Source organism: Phodopus roborovskii, unplaced genomic scaffold (genome assembly GCF_943737965.1).
Source record: "Phodopus roborovskii unplaced genomic scaffold, PHOROB, whole genome shotgun sequence".
Taxonomy (NCBI): Eukaryota; Metazoa; Chordata; class Mammalia; order Rodentia; family Cricetidae; genus Phodopus; species Phodopus roborovskii.
This window is the reverse complement of record NW_026126409.1, coordinates 17,961,061-17,981,166: the sequence shown is the minus strand read 5'-3', so window position 1 is coordinate 17,981,166 and position 20,106 is coordinate 17,961,061. Positions and strand designations below refer to the sequence as shown.

Sequence of the window (20,106 nt, the reverse complement as noted above, 5' to 3'; positions counted from 1 at the left end):
TTTGGGAAATTTACTGTTGATGTTCAGCCAGGGTTTCGGGAGTAGTTCCAGCTCAACTCTGGATAAGTCGGATTTCTATGCCCAGGAGCAGACCTTCTGCAGAGTTTCAGGATTCTCACAATCTTCAGGAGCCTGTGGGGAGGCGCTCATGACTTTCCCTCAGGCAGTGGGTGCTTATAGAACTGGCAATGCAAGTGTGGCATCCCTATCAAAAATACTCAGCCTTAAGGATAAAAATGTGACTTCCTTTCCTTTTAGGTCTTACCTAAGCTTGCCAAGCCTGCACGTCCTTGGGAGCAAGCAATGAAACAGAGCTTCGCCTTTGACAATGTTGGCTATGAGGGGGGTCTGGACCACACCTGCTCACTCCCAGCCACCACCAGTGTGGTTAGCATCCTGGGCATGACTTGCCACTCTTGTGTCAAGTCCATTGAGGACAAGATCTCGAGTCTGAAAGGCATTGTGAGCATTAAGGTTTCTCTGGAACAAGGCAATGCCACCGTCAAGTATGTGCCATCAGTCATGAACCTGCAGCAGATTTGCCTTCAGATTGAGGATATGGGCTTTGAGGCCAGCGCTGAAGAAGGAAAGGCAGCCTCCTGGCCGTCCAGGTCCTCCCCAGCCCAGGAGGCCGTGGTTAAGCTCCGTGTGGAGGGCATGACGTGTCAGTCCTGTGTCAGCTCCATCGAAGGCAAGATCCGGAAACTACAAGGGGTTGTGAGAGTCAAAGTCTCCCTCAGCAACCAAGAGGCAGTCATCACCTACCAGCCTTACCTCATTCAACCTGAGGACCTCAGGGACCACATCTGTGACATGGGATTTGAAGCTGCCCTCAAGAGCAGAACGGCCCCCTTAAGGCTGGGACCAATTGACATAGACAAGTTGGAAAACACTAACCTCAAGAGACCAGCAGTCTCTCCTAACCAGAACTCCAATAACTCTGAGACCCCGGGGCACCAGGGGAACCACGTCGCCACCCTCCAACTGAGAATAGATGGGATGCACTGTACATCGTGCGTTTTGAATATTGAAGGAAATATAGGCCAACTCCCAGGGGTTCAAAATATTCAAGTGTCCCTGGAGAGCAAAACTGCCCAAATACAGTATGACCCTTCTTGTACCACCCCCTTGTCCCTGCAGACGGCCATTGAGGCACTGCCCCCTGGGCACTTTAAGGTTTCTCTTCCTGATGGAGTAGAGGGCGATGAGCCTCAGAGAAGGTCTTCCAGTTTTCCCTTCCCTGGCTCTTCCCAGAGGCCTCAGGAGCAGGGCTGGTACAACACTGCACAGCTCACCATCACTGGCATTACTGGTGCATCATCTGTTCAGCCCATCGAAGGCATGCTGTCCCAGAGAAAAGGTGTGCGGCGAATATCCATCTCTGTGGCTGAAGGGACTGCAACAGTTCTTTACGATCCCTCAGTAGTTAGCTCAGATGAGCTCCGAGTTGCTGTAGAAGACATGGGATTTGAGGTGTCAGTGAATTCTGGTATGTCATTGTTACCTGTTTGAAGTGTATCTGGGGTTCTCTCTTGATGTCTTATGATGGTTCTCAGGTAGTTGAATTAAGTGATCCCTGTCACTGCCTCACACATTGGCAGTTATAGTCAGGTTTGCTGACCTTTGCTCATTTGCCATTTGTTAGTAGCAGGAGAGTGAAAATGCTGTTTCCAGTTACTGCCTCTCATATAACTGATGCTCAGATGGTAGATTCATGATGGGCTTCTTTCCTAGAGAGAATCCTGAGAGTCTCTAAATGAGCATTGTCTGAGCATGTATTCTCTAAACGAATATGATAGGACTGTCAGACTCTTCTCTTCCTGAAGGGACAGTTGTTACTTTCCCTGAAGATTTCTCTACAACACAGAACAACATAAAAGCAATAGAACTTGGGGGCTGGAGAGATGACTCAGAGGTTAAGAGCCATGGCTGCTCTTCCAGAGGTTCTGAGTTCAATTCCCAGCAACCACAGGGCATCTCACAACCACCTAAAATGAGAGCTGGTGCCCTCTTCTAGCATACAGGCATACATGCAGGCCGGACACAGCTTGCATAAACAAACAAACAAATAAATCTTTAGCAACAACAACAACAAGCAGCAGAACTTTAGTCTTACAGGGCATGGTGGCACATACCTGTAGCCAATGCTTAAGAGGCTGAGGGACAATCAAAACAAACAAACAAAAAGTTGATGCGGGGTGTGTGTGTGTGTGTGTGTGTGTGTGTGTGTGTGTGTGTGTGTGTGTGTGTGTGTTTTCAAGGACAGTCTTGGCTAAGTGGCAAGACCCTGTCTGAAAAACAAAATGCCATGCATTGTGGCACATTGCATGCCTGACATTTCAGACCTCATGGGGATGGTAGAGACAGAAGGATCAGGGTCAAGGCCTCCCTCAGCTACATGGCAAGTTCAAGCCTAGTGTTGGCTATATTAGTCCCTATCTCAAAAAACCAAATAACAAAGCCTCAAAACTTGCAGCAACTGAAGGGTTGTCTGTTAAAAGTAGAAATTAAGGAAAGGATTTTACAATGACTGTTCCTGCTTCCTTTGATGGCTTTTAGACAGAGCCTTTATGGAAGGGTGGGTGTGCTGGGGCTCATAAGGAAGGGCTCCCATTTTGAGATGCTGAAGGATGGTGTGGAAGCTGGAGATAAGTGAAGGAGTGCTGGGGATGAGAACACAGGTAGCATTTCTCAGATGGCAGCCTGGAGGTGAGGGCAGCTCAAGAGGCCATGGAAGCCAAGGTGAGCAGCTTCTATCACATTTAGCTAGGGAGAGGCTATCAGTCCTCTACACACAGGGAAAGTAGGAGCCTGGCTTTCTTAGGGAGGCTTTCAGTAGAGCAGAGGACATGTAGAGGGGGATAGAGGCAGCAGGTACCAGAGAGGCCCAAAATGAAGGACAGGGTATTCCCTCCCTCCCTCCCTCCCTCCTTCCCTCCCTCTCTCCCTCCCTCCCTCCCTCCCTCCCTCCCTCCCTCCCTCTTTACTTTTGTAGCCCAGGTTAATGTCAAATGCATTGGGCTTAAGCATTCCTGACCACAGTCTACCCAGTTGGGGACTAGAGCTGACTGGGACACCTGCTGAGCAGACAGCTCTGAGTTGTGATGTTGTGAAATACCTTAGTTCCCTGGTCTGTATCATGGTGGCCTAGATCATGGTGGCCACTGAGCCTTTTGCTTGGAGCCTGCTGCTGCTCTTGGTGTGTCTGTGCTGGCCCTTAAGGCTACTTAGAGAACACCCAGGCAAAGCCCCAGCAGCACCCAGGGCCTCTGTACTTGTTTCCCAGCCTGCATACCGTCTGTCTGCCCACTGAGCTGAGCTGTGTCCTTGGAAAGACCCCTCTGTTGGAATACTCTACCGGCTCCACTCGGGAACCAGCCACAGCTCCCACCCCAGCAGGTGCAGCATGGGAAATACAGAGGCCACATGCTTTTTTCTTTGTTCCCAGGGTTGTTTTGTTTCCTCACCACGTTTTGTTCTCCACACCCTGGAAAGAATGTGGTGTGTTTGTGTTTAAACAAAGTCAATAAAGAAAATAACAGAACAGTAAATCTTGTACTCCAAAGACATATTGAAAAGGCTCAATATAAACTGTTTTGTGTGAGGCTTAATCTTTCTATGGTACAGTCAGGTTTTGGCACCAAAAGAGAATGACTATGGAACTACATATTAAAAGGAATTGAACTTGATTGAGCAAACACAGGAAGAAAAGAACTAACTTATATTAGGTTGAACTGTGAGGATTATATTCACTAAGTGTGTGGGATCTAGTGACTAAAAATATAAACACTCAGCTAATTTCAGATAAGTACTAATGATTTCTTTTGTATAAATATATTCACAATGAAGGTATATTTACATTAGAGAAGAGTGTCAATGACTTGGAAATGAAATTTAACTGGATATCCTGTATGGACAGTTTTCATTTAGGTTAACTTGTCATTGAGCTTATGATGCTGAAGAGCTGGTACACAAGATCAGTGGAGGTTATTTACCAGGTCACAGAAAATGAGCAACCCATCCCGACAAACATTGAGATTTGTTCAGAAGAAAAAGTTGGACTCCATAGCTTGTTGTCAGCATGAGTGGTCACTAGTCATCCTGTCTCCTGTACTAGAATAAATGGCAGTCTTATCATCAAGTCACACTATTTCTATTTCTACATACACTTAAGAGTATTTTGCATTATGATGAATGATGGAATGATGAATATGTTTCTATATTAGTTTATATAGTCTTGGTCACAGTTCTGTTGCTGTGAAGAGACAAGACCAAGGCAACATTTATGATAAAAGAAAGGGTTCATTTGGAGGCTTGCTTACAATTTCAGGGGGTTTAGTCCATTATCATCATGGCAGGGAGCATCGTGGCAGGCAGACAGGCATGGTACTGGAGAAGTAGCTGAGAGCTATATCCTGATCCACAGGTGGAGAGATGGGGGTGGGGGTGGGGCTGGCATGGGCCTTTGAAACCTCAAGGCCCACTCCCAGTGACACACCTCCTTCAACAAACCTCACTTCCCAATCCTTCCCAGATAGCTTACCAATTGGGAACTAAACATATGCAAACACATGAGCCCCAGGGAGCCCATCTTATTCAATCCACCACAGTGCTGGCTAGTTCTGTCTGTGTGTATATGTGGTAGATAAAAGAATGGTCCCTGTGGTGTGGTATCCACACTTGAGTACCTGGAACCTTTGAATGTTTGATCTTAAATACCATAATAGACAGTATAGATGGGATGAAAAGAATGGATCTTTGGTAGGAAGATGCTGAATTATCCAGGTTGACCCAGTTATGTCCCATCATCCAGTAAAAGTGGAGAACCTTTCCTGGCTGGGCCAGTTTGATGTGACAACTGAAGAGACATTTGAGAATGTCAATTTTGAATATGAGGAACTGGGTCTGGGAACCTGGGAATAAACAGATTCTCCAATAGAACCTCATGGAGGACACAGCCCTCCTGATGCCCTGATTATAGTGTTGTGTAACTGACTAGAGTACTCTAATACTTTGTGACCTTTGAGCCACCAAGTTTGTGGCAATTTATAGTTATAGTAGTAGGAAGAAGCTAACTTAATGTCTTTTAGACTTGGAGAGGTGCTTACCCTTTAGATTTGTATATCTTTTCTAAGTAAGTTGTGCCTTCAAAAAAATATACAGTGTTATAGTAGTTCACAGATAGACATAAAAGGTCAGTAGACATTATAGAGCCAAGAGGCAGCCCATTTGTGTCACTGGAACTCTGGGGGAGAAGATGCTGGTCCTTTCAGGCTATGGAAGGAGACTGCTTTCTTTCCAGGTAGCTCTGGGTTTAGTGAGAGATGCTGTTTCAATAAATGAAGTGAAGAGTAATCAAAGAAGACACGTGATGTCAACTTCTGTCCTCCATATGCATGTCTTTCTTCATGTGCCCCCACACATGGATGTGCAGACATGTGATATCAACTTGAATCCTCCTCATGAATTTATACTGACTTGTACCCCATATATATAGAAACGTGATGTTAACCTCAACCTCTGTCTCCCACATACATGTATATCCACATGCACCAACACATACCTGTGTGCCCAAACACATACTCATGTGCGCGCGCGCGCGCACACACACACACACACACACACACACACACACACAGAGAAGTCACATGTATGCACAAAGAAAACTGCATTAATATTTTTGCCAAGTTGAGATAGCATCTATTAAAAGTAATAAGCATTTATAAAGGTTGGTTTTTATTAACATATGAACTTTGTTTACCAAAGGCATCATCAGAAGGATGACAACACAAAACACAGGCCTGGTGGGCACATTTGCAGCGCTTGTCACTGACCAAGCTATCTGACAGATACAGGGGGGAGAGACAGTGTTGGCAATATCAGTTCCCATGCAGCTTCTCCAGGAGATTTAATCTGAGTATTGTCATGCTTGAACCTCCTGTTGTAACTAGCAAAATTGCTTTCTGTCTTCTAATTATTTCTCACATTTTATTATAGAAGACTTTCCTATCAACCATGTCAGAAACTTCAGCTCTGGGAATTCTGTGCCACATACCCTGGGTGGCACACCAGTGTCTGTGCAGAACATGGCTTCCAACACTAGAGGGATCCCTACAAACAGTAACCCCGGCCACTCGTCAGATACCCCACCATCGCCGGGAACAGCAGCATCACAGAAGTGCTTTTTACAGATCAGAGGCATGACCTGCGCGTCCTGTGTGTCTAACATAGAAAGGAGTCTTCAGAGGCATGCTGGTAAGAGGCCTGCCACCCAGCCATCCAGTGGCAAGCCCATCACATGATAATATAGATGCTTGTCTAATGTCCCTGTAGATTGGCATTCTGTCCTTTAGGTAGCATTTACTTTGTCACAAAGTATATATTTCTGAGGACATTAGCCATGGAAGTCTAGTCCGAAGGTCATGTTGTGTTCTATGGAAAGATTTCTTCTCAATTAGCTTTTCCCTGTATTATTCAGTCTCCTACCCACACCAGTCCTCTAGAAAATGGAAAACTAGCCTGCGCTTAAATTCTCCGGTTTTGGATATCTGTCCTGTTGATGCTAGGGGCTATAAGTTCTGTGCCTGCTGGGTTTTCCCTCCAGATGATGTTCATAATACTGCTCCTTAAAATTGCAAGGGCAGCGATAATCTTGTTCTTGTTTTTGTTTGGAAATCCCTTAGTAGAGGCTCTGCCTGTCCCACCGGAGTGCAGTTGACCAGTGCTGCTTGAAACTTTCTGCTCTGACTGCTGGTCCTTCATCAGGCTTAACTTTGGATGGATGTCCTGTTCTACCAGCCTTCTGGTCATTCTTCAAAACTACCACAGCTCTTGGGTCATCATCCTAAATGGGGATTGTTGCAGGAGGACCTTTGTCAACTGTGGCCTGGTTGTGGATAAATTAAAATATAATTTCATAGTACTTACATTTCTGCTGCTATTCATGGTGTATTTTCTAAAGCACCTTTCACTTATTTGAATGTGACTCTTCCTCCCCCACAAACTAACATGATAGTATTAGCTGGATGGTTAATAGGGTTTTTGATTTTGGAAATCCTTAAAAGTTTGAGAAGAGTAAGTAAAACTGTATTTAGAAAATCTTGAATGCTGGAAAGGGAAAGAAAGGTATGCCCGTTCTGTGACAGTGATTCTGATTACCACAGCTACATCTGTTGCTTTGAAGTGCATGCAATTAGTGGGCCTTCTAAAGGCTTGGCCTGGATGGGCATTTGGAGTCTCAGACCCACCAAATCAGAGTCTGACTTAACAAGGTCCTCAGGTGTCTCATATGCCCATTGATGTTTGAGACATACTCTTTTGGAGCAGTAGCTCTCTCTCTCGAATATAAGTTAGAGTCACCTGAAGAACCTTTTTAAAAATGTCATCTGGCACTTACCCTGGGAGATACTGAGTTTTGTCAGGTCTGTTCTAGGAGACATCAAAGTTGTTCATGGCTCCCCCGCTCATGCCTAGCAAATTCTGAGAGTTAGTGCTCTGCAGGAACCTTAGGGATGTATTTTTCTTGGTTAAACTGTGCTGACAATACCAGCCCATTATCATATCCAGTGTCTCAGCTGTAACTCAACGGTTCTAGGTGTTCTTTCTGTGTTGGTTGCCTTGATGTCGGGGAAGGCAGAAGTCAAGTATAATCCAGAGGTCATCCAGCCACCCCAAATAGCTCAGCTCATCCAGGACCTGGGCTTTGAAGCAACAGTCATGGAGGACAATACAGTCTCTGAAGGTGACATCGAACTGATTGTAAGTACAGTGGCTATCACCTAGAGAGTGCAGGCTGTGGAGGGTGTAGGGCTGAGTCTATGGCAGCTGCTGTCCTTATACTTGCTGGCTGCTGGGCTGTATGCTTGCTTTCGTTTGACCTGTTTAGTCTGGGGAGGAAGATTGGAGTGAGAGGAGGCCATTCTACTGGGTATACCTAGGGTCAAGAGAGATAGATGATGAAGTGTAAAAGTTGAGAGACGAGAAGGCACAAATGGTGGTAAGTAAACGTGGTAAACTAGGAGGCTCATTGTGGCACAGTCCTTCAAGTCTAAAGGTCAACCAACTGTAGGTATTTCTAGACAGAATACTGAAGTCCTTGGAGTAGTGAGCCCCATTCAATGACATATCAATGGCTGGAGTAGGTAGATCTTAGTCTAGTATGCTTGAGACCTTGGATTCCATCCTGTTTTCCCCAAAATGAAAAACAACACAAAGATCGGGGTGACTTGTAGAGACACCAATGTCTACAGGATGAGTGACCAAGAGTCTTAAAACAGTAGGAGGCAAATTCTGTCCATCTGTTGTTGTAGCTGAATGTCAACAAGTTATTGAAAACCATAGCTAATTCTGGCATTTGCTGTATCCTCTGTTTAAAACATATTTGAAGAAAATGCTTTTGTGTGAACAAAGGGATATGTAAAGACTCCCTCCCCTCAGGCACAATTGAGTAATATTGCTTCACTGAGGCAAGTGGGGCCTTTGCTTCCTTGTGTATTTTGTCTCTGCCATTAATGGTAAGTAAATAAACGTTTGAAGAAAAAACATGAGGACGTGTAGTACGTTGAGTTCCTGATAAGTGGTATTCCCTAAAGCACCTATCCTTTGTGCTGGTCCCAGAGGCTGTATGATAAAGGGTAGAGTTAATATTTACTGGCTACAGCAGGGAGCATAATATGGGGAGGAATCCTGATGCAATCCTGTAGGATTCATCACACATAGTAGATACCTTGGCCCCACTGAGACACTGCATAGAAAACCTAAATCAAGAGATGCTTCAGGAAATAATTGCAACCCTGAAGATCAGAGTTCAGATCCCCAACACAAAGCCAGACAGGCCTGGAGGACTTCCTGTCGTGCCACTGTTAAGGAAACAGACTATCCCTGTGACTAGAATAGCTGAATTGGCAAGTTCTGGGTTCAGAGACATACCTACCTGCCTTGATAAACAAAGTGGAGCACAGTCAAGGAAGACACCTGATGTCAAACTACACCTCCCACTTTCGTGTGCACACCAGGCATACATACACATACCTAAAATAAATACATATAGCCGGCAAGTGTGCTTGCTACCAGCCTATCACCTGTATCTGATCCCCAAAACCTACATAGTGAGAATAAAGAACTGACTCCCACAATTCTTCGACCTCCATATGTGGACCTTGGAAAGTGCATTCCTAGGTTCATGAACCACACAAGTAAATAAATGAATAGAAATTGGAAAAAGTGAAAACACTTTTAAACAACATGCTTCACTGTAGTCTTCTTTCCTTAAGCCATTCCTCATGCCTTTTAAACAGGGTCTCACTATTTAGTTCTGCCTGGCTTGGAACTTGACCTGTAGACCAGGCTGGCTTCAACTCACAGAGATCACCTGCTTCTGCCTCCTGAGTGCTGGGATTAAAGGACTGTGCCACCGTACCCAGTTGAACATTTTATGTGAACTTCTGTGTGTAAGGAGTATGGTTTTTCTGCCCGCCGCTGGTCTTGTCCTGCCGCCGTGCCAGCCCCAAATAACACACCGAGACTCTGTATCAGATATAATGCTGTTAGCCAGGTACTAGTTTCTTATCGGCTAACTCTGTCTTAATTATTAACCCATTTCTATGTATTTCCATGTGGTCTTACCAGCGAGAGGTGGCTGGCGGTTCTGCCTTCTCCAGATTCTCCATCTTAACTCCTTCCTACTTCTTCTTTCCTCCTTCTCTCCTAGTCCCTCCTATCTTCCTTTCCTATTGGCCAACAGTGCTTTATTCATTAACCAGTATGAGAAACATATATACATAATGGCATCTCCCATCATCTCCTCTTTTCTGTCTAAATAAAAAAGAAGGGTTTTAACCTTAACATAGCAAAATATATCACATAACAGTTATTAAATAAGAATCACAGTTAACAATATTTAGTCCATTAACATTTAGCAAGATTTAAGAAAATATCCCATCATCTATTCTATCTTTGTGAGTCTAAAGACTTATATGTAACTTATCTTTAAGCCTAACTAAGAAAAACTATAACCATAACTATCTGTCTTCAACTCCTTCAAAGACCACAGAAGGATAATATATAAACTCTAGAAATGACCGAGACATCTTGCCTTGTCAGTCATCTGAAGTTCTTCTGTAATCTTCCATTTTCAGCCCATAGGCCATAGTGTGTCTGGCAGACTCTTCAGCAAAGCAGGAAACTTTAAACTGTCTTCTTGTTTTGGCAGTTTGTCAGTTACTTTTCTCTGTGTCCTGCAGACTGTCTGGCAGACTCTTCCATGAAGCAGGAACTCTGTAGCAATGTCCATCTGAATTTGCAGTCACTTTCTGTGTGTCCTGCATGTCTAGTTTATACAGCATAAAGTCAAACAGTCCAGACAAGAGCAGTATCTTGTCCAAATGGCTAGTCTTGCCATATTGGGAGCAAACTTCGTAACTCCTTTCTTCAAGGTCCATTTTCCTTTCTGATGCAGGTGGTGTTGCCAGGAGCATTTATGTTGCACTGTCAAGAAAAACCCTAAACCATTTTAAATGCCATATTCTGTAGGTCTTTGAAAGGTTTGAAGAATTCCTATCTATCGCAAATACATCTTTGTGTATCTTGAAAAACATAACTAACTTAACTGTAAGCTTTGACTATCATAGGTAACTATCTGTAATTTGTATTAAATTATACATTACATTTCTAAATGAGCTATAGAAACACAATACCTAAACAAGAGGAGAAATAGACACATCACAAAATTTTCCTTAAATTTTATCAATAAATGAAAATCCATTCCAAAACAAAGTATTCATATCTATACCATAATCCCCTTTTTACCTTTAAAAAGAATTGGCTGTGATCATTAACCACTTATAACCAACCCCATTTAAATGAAAACAAACATTTATAAACAATATTTGGGAATTTGGGCATCGTTCTTTCCAAACTACTTCCTGCTGATAGGGGGCGCTGTTATGGGGAACCCTAAGAAGACACAGAAATCCTGGCTGTAGTCTGCAAGGCTGCTTTGTCCGGCTGTTTTGAATGTAGGATCACCTGGTACTCTATTTCAGGGGGGTCTGGCTTGATCAAACTACATTAGTCTGGAAGGAATCCATAGCTTTTCATTTTCTGTGGAAACAAAAATAGAAATCCTTTTCCCCAATAACTTGTCCTTAGACTTAAAATTTGAAGTCAAAGCATTTTTAAAATATATAAATTGAATTAATCCAGCATTATTTCCTTTAACAGTTGTTTCTTCAGCAGTCAAACGATAAAAAGACAATATAATGCCATACAGTATACATTCTCTCTGAGCTTTTCATTTTTACATGGCATTATTATTACTCTCTTTCTTCTTCTATTTTTTTTTTTTTTTTTTTTGAGACAGGGTTTCACTGTGTAACTCTTATCTCTCCTTGAATTAACTCTGTATACCAGGTTTACTTTGCAAAGACAGAGATCTGCATGCCTCTGTCTCCTGAGTGCTGGGATTAAAGGTATGTGTCACCACACCTAGCTCCTCCCTGTATTTTTAAAACCATTTTATTTCTTTTCTCTCCCAAGCCTACGTATATTTTAAAACATACTGTAAACCTTTAGAGGTTTTTCTTAATATGAATCTGTCTTTAATGTAAATCTTTATCTTTTATCAGATAAACAACAACATTGCTAAAATGAAAGTCATGGTTGTTTCTGCCGCAGTTTACCAAAGATGGCAGCAGGTACTTTTACCGCCAGCAGTAAAAGCTGTCCTCACTACCTTGGTCTGCGCTGCCATCCAGCAAGCATGCTGCCGGCTTGGAGATGTGCTCCCTGCCATTGCCAGCTCTCATACACACCAATGAATTGTTAGCAGAGTTATTTAAAAGCCGTGCGGGGTTTTTTTTTTTTTTTTTTTGCCGCTGATGCTAAGTCAGGAATCATCCCTTAAAGGAGCCGCGTAAATATCTGGTTGTCTCTTGCAAATCAGAGTCTAACCGAAAAAATGCTGTTAGTAAGAAGCCTTGCTTGTTTCTGTTCTGTTGTTTCTAAAACCCCTTTTTAAAGCTTTTGTTAAATTTTAACAAATTCTTATTAGTTCTTATTAGTCACGTGGGCGCCATATGTAAGGAGTAAGGTTTTTCCGCCCGCCGCCAGGTCTCGTATTTGTTTGCACAGGCTAGACATGCACTCTGCCTCTGAATTATACCTCAACCTAGAACTTTTGCACTTAATTTGTAGTCTATGTTCTCTGATGTGTCTCATTTATATCCAGCAGTGGTATGTCACACTTTCTAAGTTTCTTTTTTTTCTTTTTTTTTCAGGGTCACAGGACACAAGGGTATGACATAGGCGCCATAGTTAAAATCCTTGCCCTGTTGCTGCAGGGACATTTGCTAGTCTGGTCTCCAACAACTTGGCTCACTGTGTAGACCTCAGGTTCTCAGAGTACACATAGGAGCCAGGTTTTCAGGGTTTAGGCTTCAGCTCTGCCCCTCACTGGTGTGAGAGGATGCACAAGTTAGTAAGCCAGTCAGCAGTTTAGGTTAGAGGCCTCCTTCTTAGGCCTGATGAGAGCATTATAGTGTCTATGGTAGAACCTAGCATGTTGTAAGTGTGTGATAAAATTATGAGTGCAAGGATGAAAGAGAACTTAGGTATTCTACTGAAGTATCTGTCAACTTGTAAGTGTCTGTTACTGCAACACTGTGAGCTTCTGCCGGGTGGCCCTCCCACTCTTGCCTTGCTCTTGGGTACCATGCCGAGCTGAAAGCCCAATGTGTCGGTAACAGGTGAATTCCCTTCTTGCTCCCTAATTCAAGATGGATCTCTCATGGATCATAGGGCATTTGTTCTAGAGTTCCACCGCACACTTTGAAGTGCAGTTTTAATCCCATGTCTTGATGTTCATCACCCTTCCAATAGCTTTGCAGCAGCTGCCAGCTCAGCAACACTTCTCAGTTGAGTGCACACAGGCCTTCATGCCTTCATGCCATGGATCCAACCAGTGCTTCAGGCTTTCCTCCTCCTCTTTGTGTTCCCAGGGCCCTGCCAGGCCTGGTTGCTGATGGCTGCCTGAACACCCTATGCTGTGCTGGTGCTGTCCCTTTGCTCATTTATTTATTAATTTTTCCCCCTCTGATGGGAGATGTCATTCTGTATATGTTTCTCATACTGGTTAATAATAAAGCACTGTTGGCCAATAGAAAAGGAAGATAGGAGGGACTAGGAGACAAGGAGGAAATAGGAAGTAGGAAGGAGGAGTCAAGATGGAGAGTCTGAAGAAAGCAGTATGCCACTGGCTCCCTGGTAAGAGAAATACATAGATCAGCAGAAATGGGTTAATAATTAAAGGCAGAGCTAGCCGATAAGAAACAAGTAACCGGGCCAACAGTATTGTATCAAATACAGAGTCTCTGTGTATTATTTGGGGCTGGCGCGGCGGCAGGACAAGACCAGCGGTGGCGGGCGGAAAAACCATACTCCTTACACCCCTCTATTGTTAGCCTTATCATCACCTGTCAACACCTTCTCCATGTTTTAGGAGCAGCTCTTATCAGTCACTTTTAAAATCCTGTTCTCTTGATAATGGTGGCACTGACATTAACTCCACTGGAGCCAGCAGGGCACTGGGGCAGAAGGTCCAGATAAAGACCGCAGACCAGATACTAATGACACTTGAAGAGTCCCAAAGATTTTGCAAGGGTGCACTTCCAAGAACTTGATATGCAGTGATTGCTGTAGTGTTGCTGGTGAGAAAACATAATGGAGAGTGTTTTCCAAAAACTCGGTTCTTTCAGAGCCAAAAGCCAAACCTTGGTCTGCAGCCATTGGCTAAATGACTGCCATTGCCTATTCCGGGCCTGGAGGAAAGCCCTAGAAGCCACTGGGACGCTGATGGGATAGAATATTGTACATGGATTTAGGAGCAAGAGTCCAGTGTCTTGGGGAGAAATTGCGGAGGAGGAAGTAACTGCCTGTCACTCATGTCCCTGAGGTACATTGGAGAGGCTCCTCTCAGTCCTGGGATTTTTGTCCTCCTGTCTTGCAGATCACAGGGATGACCTGTGCTTCCTGTGTTCACAACATCGAGTCCAAGCTCACAAAAACAAATGGCATCACCTATGCCTCTGTGGCCCTCGCCACCAGCAAAGCGCACTTGAAGTTTGATCCTGAAATCATTGGCCCACGGGATATCATCAAGATTATTGAGGTAGTTAATTCCTGAAAACTTTGTATCAACTTTTAAAAAGGAACAATACATAATAGTTGAAGAAAGTCAAGCTGAATTAAAAAGTCATCAAAAAGCTATTGACTTTTCCAAAGAGTAGTAAGGTCGCTTAATTAATTGAAGAAGGTTAGCAGGTTTCCCAAGCAGTGTCGGTAATAGGTAAGAAAAAGATGAGGCAGGACTGGCTGGGGGCTCAGCAGGGGAAAGTGCTTGCTGTACAAGCCTGACAATGCATGGTCTACAAAAACTGACTCCCCAAAGCTGTCATCCCAGACTCCCAGACTTCCATGTATGTATATACAGTCACTTATACAATGTTTTTTTTTGTTTGTTTTTTTTTTTTTTAAAGAAAGGGGTGAAATGGAAGAGATGATAATTTTAGTTTTAAATATTTCCTGAGAATCATCAGTCTTGACAAGATACCTGGTGTGAAGCATTAATCTGCACAATCACCATTTACAAATATTATTTCTGTCTGTGCCAGATGTGTGCACTAGACAGGTAATTCCACACTCACCTCCCTGCTAGGCTTGTAGGGGAATTCTGTTATCTTTGCATTAGGAAAAAGAGGGGCCATGACTATCCCCTCCTCCTGCTCTTTCTGTCTGTCCACAGACCTCTCCCCCCATTTCCTTCTTCATGTTGGTATCATACCAGACCTTGAGAGATTAACCTTCCATGGTGGTGGGAATGGGTTAAGACAGCCCAAACCAAGTAAGATTAATCTGTAGCAACCATGGGTGAGGTTTAATTACTTAGTGAACCCGACTGCTTATGAATTGAAACTTTACACCAGGCTTAATGCCATGTTGTCCTTAATGTGTTCTCCTCAGGCATGTGTGCGTAGATGTTTGTTGTGTGGCCCGGCGGAGCTTTTGGATGTGGATACATTGCTGCTGTTTTATACAAGCAGGCTGACTAACTTCACGGCTGGATCACTAAATGGCAGTAGAGCCTCAGAGGAGTTAAGGTCTTGCTCATAAATACCCAGCTCACAAGAGGCAAGATGGCACTCCCAGCTCAGGTCTCATTCTACTGAACCCTAAATCTGAGAAGGGTGGCCCATATCACTCGTAGGGCTAAGGACTCACCATGATGCTATAAACAAGAAGGGGAGTTTTCAGTGGAGTCTTCAAATGAGGCTCACTTCCACTATTGACTTCTAATCAGTCAATCCCTTAGCTGCCTCCATCCTGCTCAGTGATTTGGCACAGCTTCCTGGACCTCAGTCCTTAATGGAGAAATATCGGAGTATTTCCTGGCTTCTAGGCTTGTGCCTCCGGGGCAGCTTTCCCTGATATACAAATTATGGGAGAATTTGTCTTGTATTGGCTCACTTGCCCTTCTCCCGTGACATTTCCTTTTGGAGGAGCTCAGCACCAGCACTCTGGGCCCTCTCTGTTACACTGACTAACTAGACATCTCCTGCCTGGCAGCTTTCCCTGTGTGTATTCACAAGGAGAAGCAGAGATGTAATGATGAGATGAAGGTGGTGGCAGCAGGGCATGAGAAAGTACAGGGTTGAGGCACACTCTGTCAGGACATGGAGAAAGCCACTCGTCAAGTGGAGAGGCCCTGAACACAGTGGGGAGTTGCTTGGCCTGAAACCTGGAGACCTACACTCTACACCCAGTACTTTAGCATACTTGTTCTCTCCGGTCCTCACCTTCTCATGCATGGGTGAAGTACCAGCCCACACGGCATCTGGAACTCTATCTCAAGTTTTATCTTTGAAGTCAACCCTGGTTGGCTTTGGGACCTGTGAAGTTAGTGTGACAATACCATCTGCCTTTACTTAGACTAGGGAGAGGAATGGCCTTTCAAGTGCCATGTTCACAGGGTGGTACAGTCTCTCAGCATACAGAGTGCTGAACCTCTGAACAGGGTTTGACAGCCATTTGGGACTAAGAGGAAATGAGTCATGAGAGAAAACCTTTGGTCACCAGAGGGACTTGGAGATTTTAATTTCCAATGCTGGAAATGCTTTCCACGTGTTTGTATTTTAACAGTACTTTTCCCCTTGTTCTTCACTTGACTCTTTTAATCACAAGGAAATCGGGTTCCATGCTTCCCTGGCCCAGAGAAATCTCAGCGCTCATCACTTGGACCACAAGATGGAAATAAAACAGTAGGTAGAAGACAGAGGGTTAATGGTAGCACTGCCTAAGTCTCCATCTTCCCCTGCCCACTGACTCTGCCTCATGGAGATGTCATCATGCTTGGCTATGCTTCAGCCACCCCAGGCTCCTGTGTAGGCTTCCACCTGTGCTCATTGCCTTTTTATTCTTGGGATGCCATCAGCTGGGACTATGCCATTTGTAGAAGTTTCTGGATGTTGGCAGCAGCTGTGCCTGTACTGCTCAGCTTGGTAGTGCACTTTAAATGCACTAGAATGAGTATAGAACTGAGGTTTTTACATTTATTTATTTGGTTTCATTAATTTAAATAAAATAGTCACTTGTCGCTGACATGCTGTATGCGGCTCAGCTGGGATAGAGGGAGGGGAAGGTTGGCTTTTTCTTTTACATTCTATTTACACTTGCTTTGCATGAGTTCTAGAACTAAGTGGAAAAGAAACAGCCAGTTCAGGGAAAGATGCTTAGCTCAGAGAGAGAATGTATGATTAGCATGCACAAGGCCCCAGAATCTCTAATACAAAATGGGGGTGGGGGTGGGGGTGGGATGGCCTAGGATATAAATATAGGTTAATTCGTAGTTCCAGATGGTCACATAGTCTTCTAACACACTTGAAGGCTACTGTTGTATATAGCGCAGTGCCATAGAGTGGCTTCTTGTCTTGTTGGGAACGAGTGAGTGAACTATGACATCAGTGGCTTAGGCAGATTCTGGAAGGTCCAGGAAGCAGGAGACCCAGGATCTGGGACTCAGAGAAGTGTGTTAAGCTAAAGGAATCAGCAGGGAGTGAGGATCCTCCTGGGCCTTTTGGAGTGCCTGCAGCTTGGTCCAGTTGGCTTGCCTAAGGTGCAGGGGACTGTCAGGTGAGTGTTTGGGAGGCTAGTGGGTCTGCCTCTTGGATAGCCTTAGACAGCAGCCTGAGCATGCACGGTCTGCACTAGGGTACAGAACTTAAAAGTACCTCCAGTGAATTCCTGTTTGGAATATCACGCATGTGGTAGCTCACATGAAGCCACCCTTGGTCCTAAGCTTTTGTGTTTATTGACAGCTACACTAATCATATACTCTTATTTTAAATAGTTGTTTAAAAATTGTGTAAATAAGCTTATACTAATGAAACTGTTCCCATCCATTTCTTGCTTTGAGGGGAATCTGTGTAAGACAACAGGGAGAACTCTAGGCTGCTGTAGGCTAGGAGTGGTAGCCTTTGGAGCCAGTTCTCATCTTCCTCCACTGCTGCTCCTATAAATTGGTGGTCAAGTACTATCTTATAAAAAGGCAGAGCTAAGCCCAAACATCTTTATAGCGGTGCCTATCCCTTTAGATTGATAACCGTATCAGGGGTGAGCCTCACTTTTGTTTCAGTCCATCTTAAATCCACCCTGATCCCAGTGCCAAGTGGTTCTGATGTGTCTATGTTGCTGATTTTGCCTTCTAGGTGGAAAAAGTCTTTCCTGTGTAGCCTGGTGTTTGGCATCCCTGTCATGGGCTTGATGATCTACATGTTAATCCCCAGCAATAAGCCCCATGAGCCGATGGTGCTCGACCATAACATCATTCCAGGACTGTCCGTTCTAAATCTCATCTTCTTCATTCTGTGTACCTTTGTGCAAGTATGTGTTGGAAAGCTGGGCAAACCTCTGCCCTTTGTGCCCAGGCAATACTAGAGGATCTCTGCTCTTCAAGTGTGTCAACAGCCCTTTAGCTTGGTCCCAGTTGTACTTCATTGCAATTTTGCTGCCTTACCTCTGGGTAGCTGCTACTGTTATTTCTGTCTTATGACCGGGAGGGAGGGCAGTGTAGAGGGGGCTGCAAACGTGGAAACCAAGAAAGATCTGGTCTCACTGTCAACTTCACACATAATTGCAAGTGATTGAAACTTATCAGAACAACTACCCTCTCCTTGTAAACTTAGTGAGCTTGTCTGTTCTTGGTGTGTGTGTGTGTGTGTATTACTGGTGACAAGACTCAGAACCTCATACATGCCAGGCAAGTATGCCATTGCTCAGTCACATCTCGTCCCCATCTCCCTGATTTGCTTATTATTTAATTTAGTTTACCTTTGTTGTTAGTATTATTAGATGAATTTCCCTGGGACTCATGCTTCCCTTGAATGGTTTATCCTGAAAGGCAAAGCCATGGTCTTCACCTTTGGGTAAAATTATCATTTAACTTGGGCAGGCTTTGCAGAATGTCTGCTGTGCATGCAGGCATATTGATGCAAAGAGAATGCCTGCACGTGTACATTTTGGCATATAAAACTGGAACTATTTAGGGGTAACCAATTGTAGGCTAAATTACTTTCCTGTATTTTCTTTTAATGGCAAACCAGCTTTGTAAGTAATTTCAGCAATATGAAAGCAAAGGGAACCGTATTCTGACAAAATACACCCTCCTCTGGCCCAGTCCTGTTCTCTAGTATTGCTGCTGTATCTTCAGAAGTTAGACATATATCTCTCCTATCTCATAAATAGAGCAAGTGTGTGTGTGTGTGTGTGTGTGTGTTTATGTGTATGGATGCATGTTCCTCTACATAGGCACAGATGTTTGTTAATGGAAGTGGGGATTGTGTTAGACATAATAATGCTGGCTCTTTTATTTCAATCATAGATATATGCCATTGGTTTACCTTCTCTCTAGAGACCATTTACAGTAGAAATGAGCCAGCATCATCATTGTTACCATTCTTTTATTGTGGACATTTGCATGGCTGCCTGCATTTTAAAGGTCTCATATTCTTGCTTATCTACTTCTGTGGCCAGCACTACTCTGATCAGAAAGTATGCTTCCCTGGAGGCTGAGGCAGAGTGTGTCATCAGTATCAAATAATTGCCAAGAACAGGGTGATGTCAGATACGCACATGAACCTAGAATCATCATCCTGAGGGCTCCTGGACCTCCTCCTCCTAGTCTAACCCTTGCCCTCCCTGTCTTTCAGTTCCTGGGTGGGTGGTACTTCTATGTTCAAGCCTACAAGTCTTTGAGACACAAGTCAGCCAACATGGATGTGCTCATCGTACTGGCCACAACCATTGCCTATGCCTACTCCCTCGTCATCCTGGTGGTTGCAGTGGCTGAGAAGGCTGAGAAGAGCCCCGTGACATTCTTCGATACACCCCCCATGCTCTTCGTGTTCATCGCCCTTGGGCGGTGGCTGGAGCACGTGGCAAAGGTAGCCACAGCTAGCTACAGGTTAAGCAAAGAACCATTCCTTTGGGTAATCTGAGTCTAGGCCCATTGGCAGCATATGTTGAGAACCACTAATTACATACCGCTATAGAGAATGACGGGAATCTGAACCCACATGTAATTAGGGGCTGCAGTCACTAATCTCCTAGTTGGTTGTTCCTTCTGAAATCCCAGCTAATCTGGCTAATTAGTAAAACCTTTGTTTGAGTAATTGTGCAGAGGAACAGACTCTGAACTTTATGCCAGAGCTCACATGGTCTCTTAGTGCCTAATGGATTGTAGTTAGTGTAGAATCTCACATCTCCACTTCAGGCTTGGGTGATGAGTAACACTCTGCACTGAGCCCAGCATTGGCATGGAGCCTGTAAAAGAGGGAGTAAGGAAATGATATTGAGGGTGAAAGGCAATGTCCATTGGGCGGATTGGAATTGTTCTTGTCTGAAATGGAATTTCAAGATCTGCTTAGGCAGCGCTGGCCCCGGGCTTTCCTTGTGGTGCTGACATGCATGGCTGCCTTAGCGGTTGGTGGTGTGACCATGTGTTTTGCTCCAGCCACCTTTGACCCCATGCTTGTGCGTGTCAGCCTGGATTTGGACAGT

The 20,106-nt window shown here is 44.2% G+C and overlaps 1 protein-coding gene across 1 annotated transcript in view; it reads left to right on the top strand.

Moving 5' to 3' along the window:
• Atp7b (ATPase copper transporting beta) overlaps positions 1–20,106 on the top strand; it is a 49,317-nt gene that overhangs the window by 13,392 nt on the left and 15,819 nt on the right. Inside the window, exons 2-8 of the mRNA XM_051182109.1 lie at positions 259–1,489; positions 5,998–6,255; positions 7,595–7,758; positions 14,003–14,164; positions 16,234–16,310; positions 17,757–17,931; positions 19,257–19,490. Coding sequence (XP_051038066.1) covers positions 259–1,489; positions 5,998–6,255; positions 7,595–7,758; positions 14,003–14,164; positions 16,234–16,310; positions 17,757–17,931; positions 19,257–19,490 — 2,301 coding nt within the window. The remainder of the gene's footprint in view (positions 1–258; positions 1,490–5,997; positions 6,256–7,594; positions 7,759–14,002; positions 14,165–16,233; positions 16,311–17,756; positions 17,932–19,256; positions 19,491–20,106) is intronic.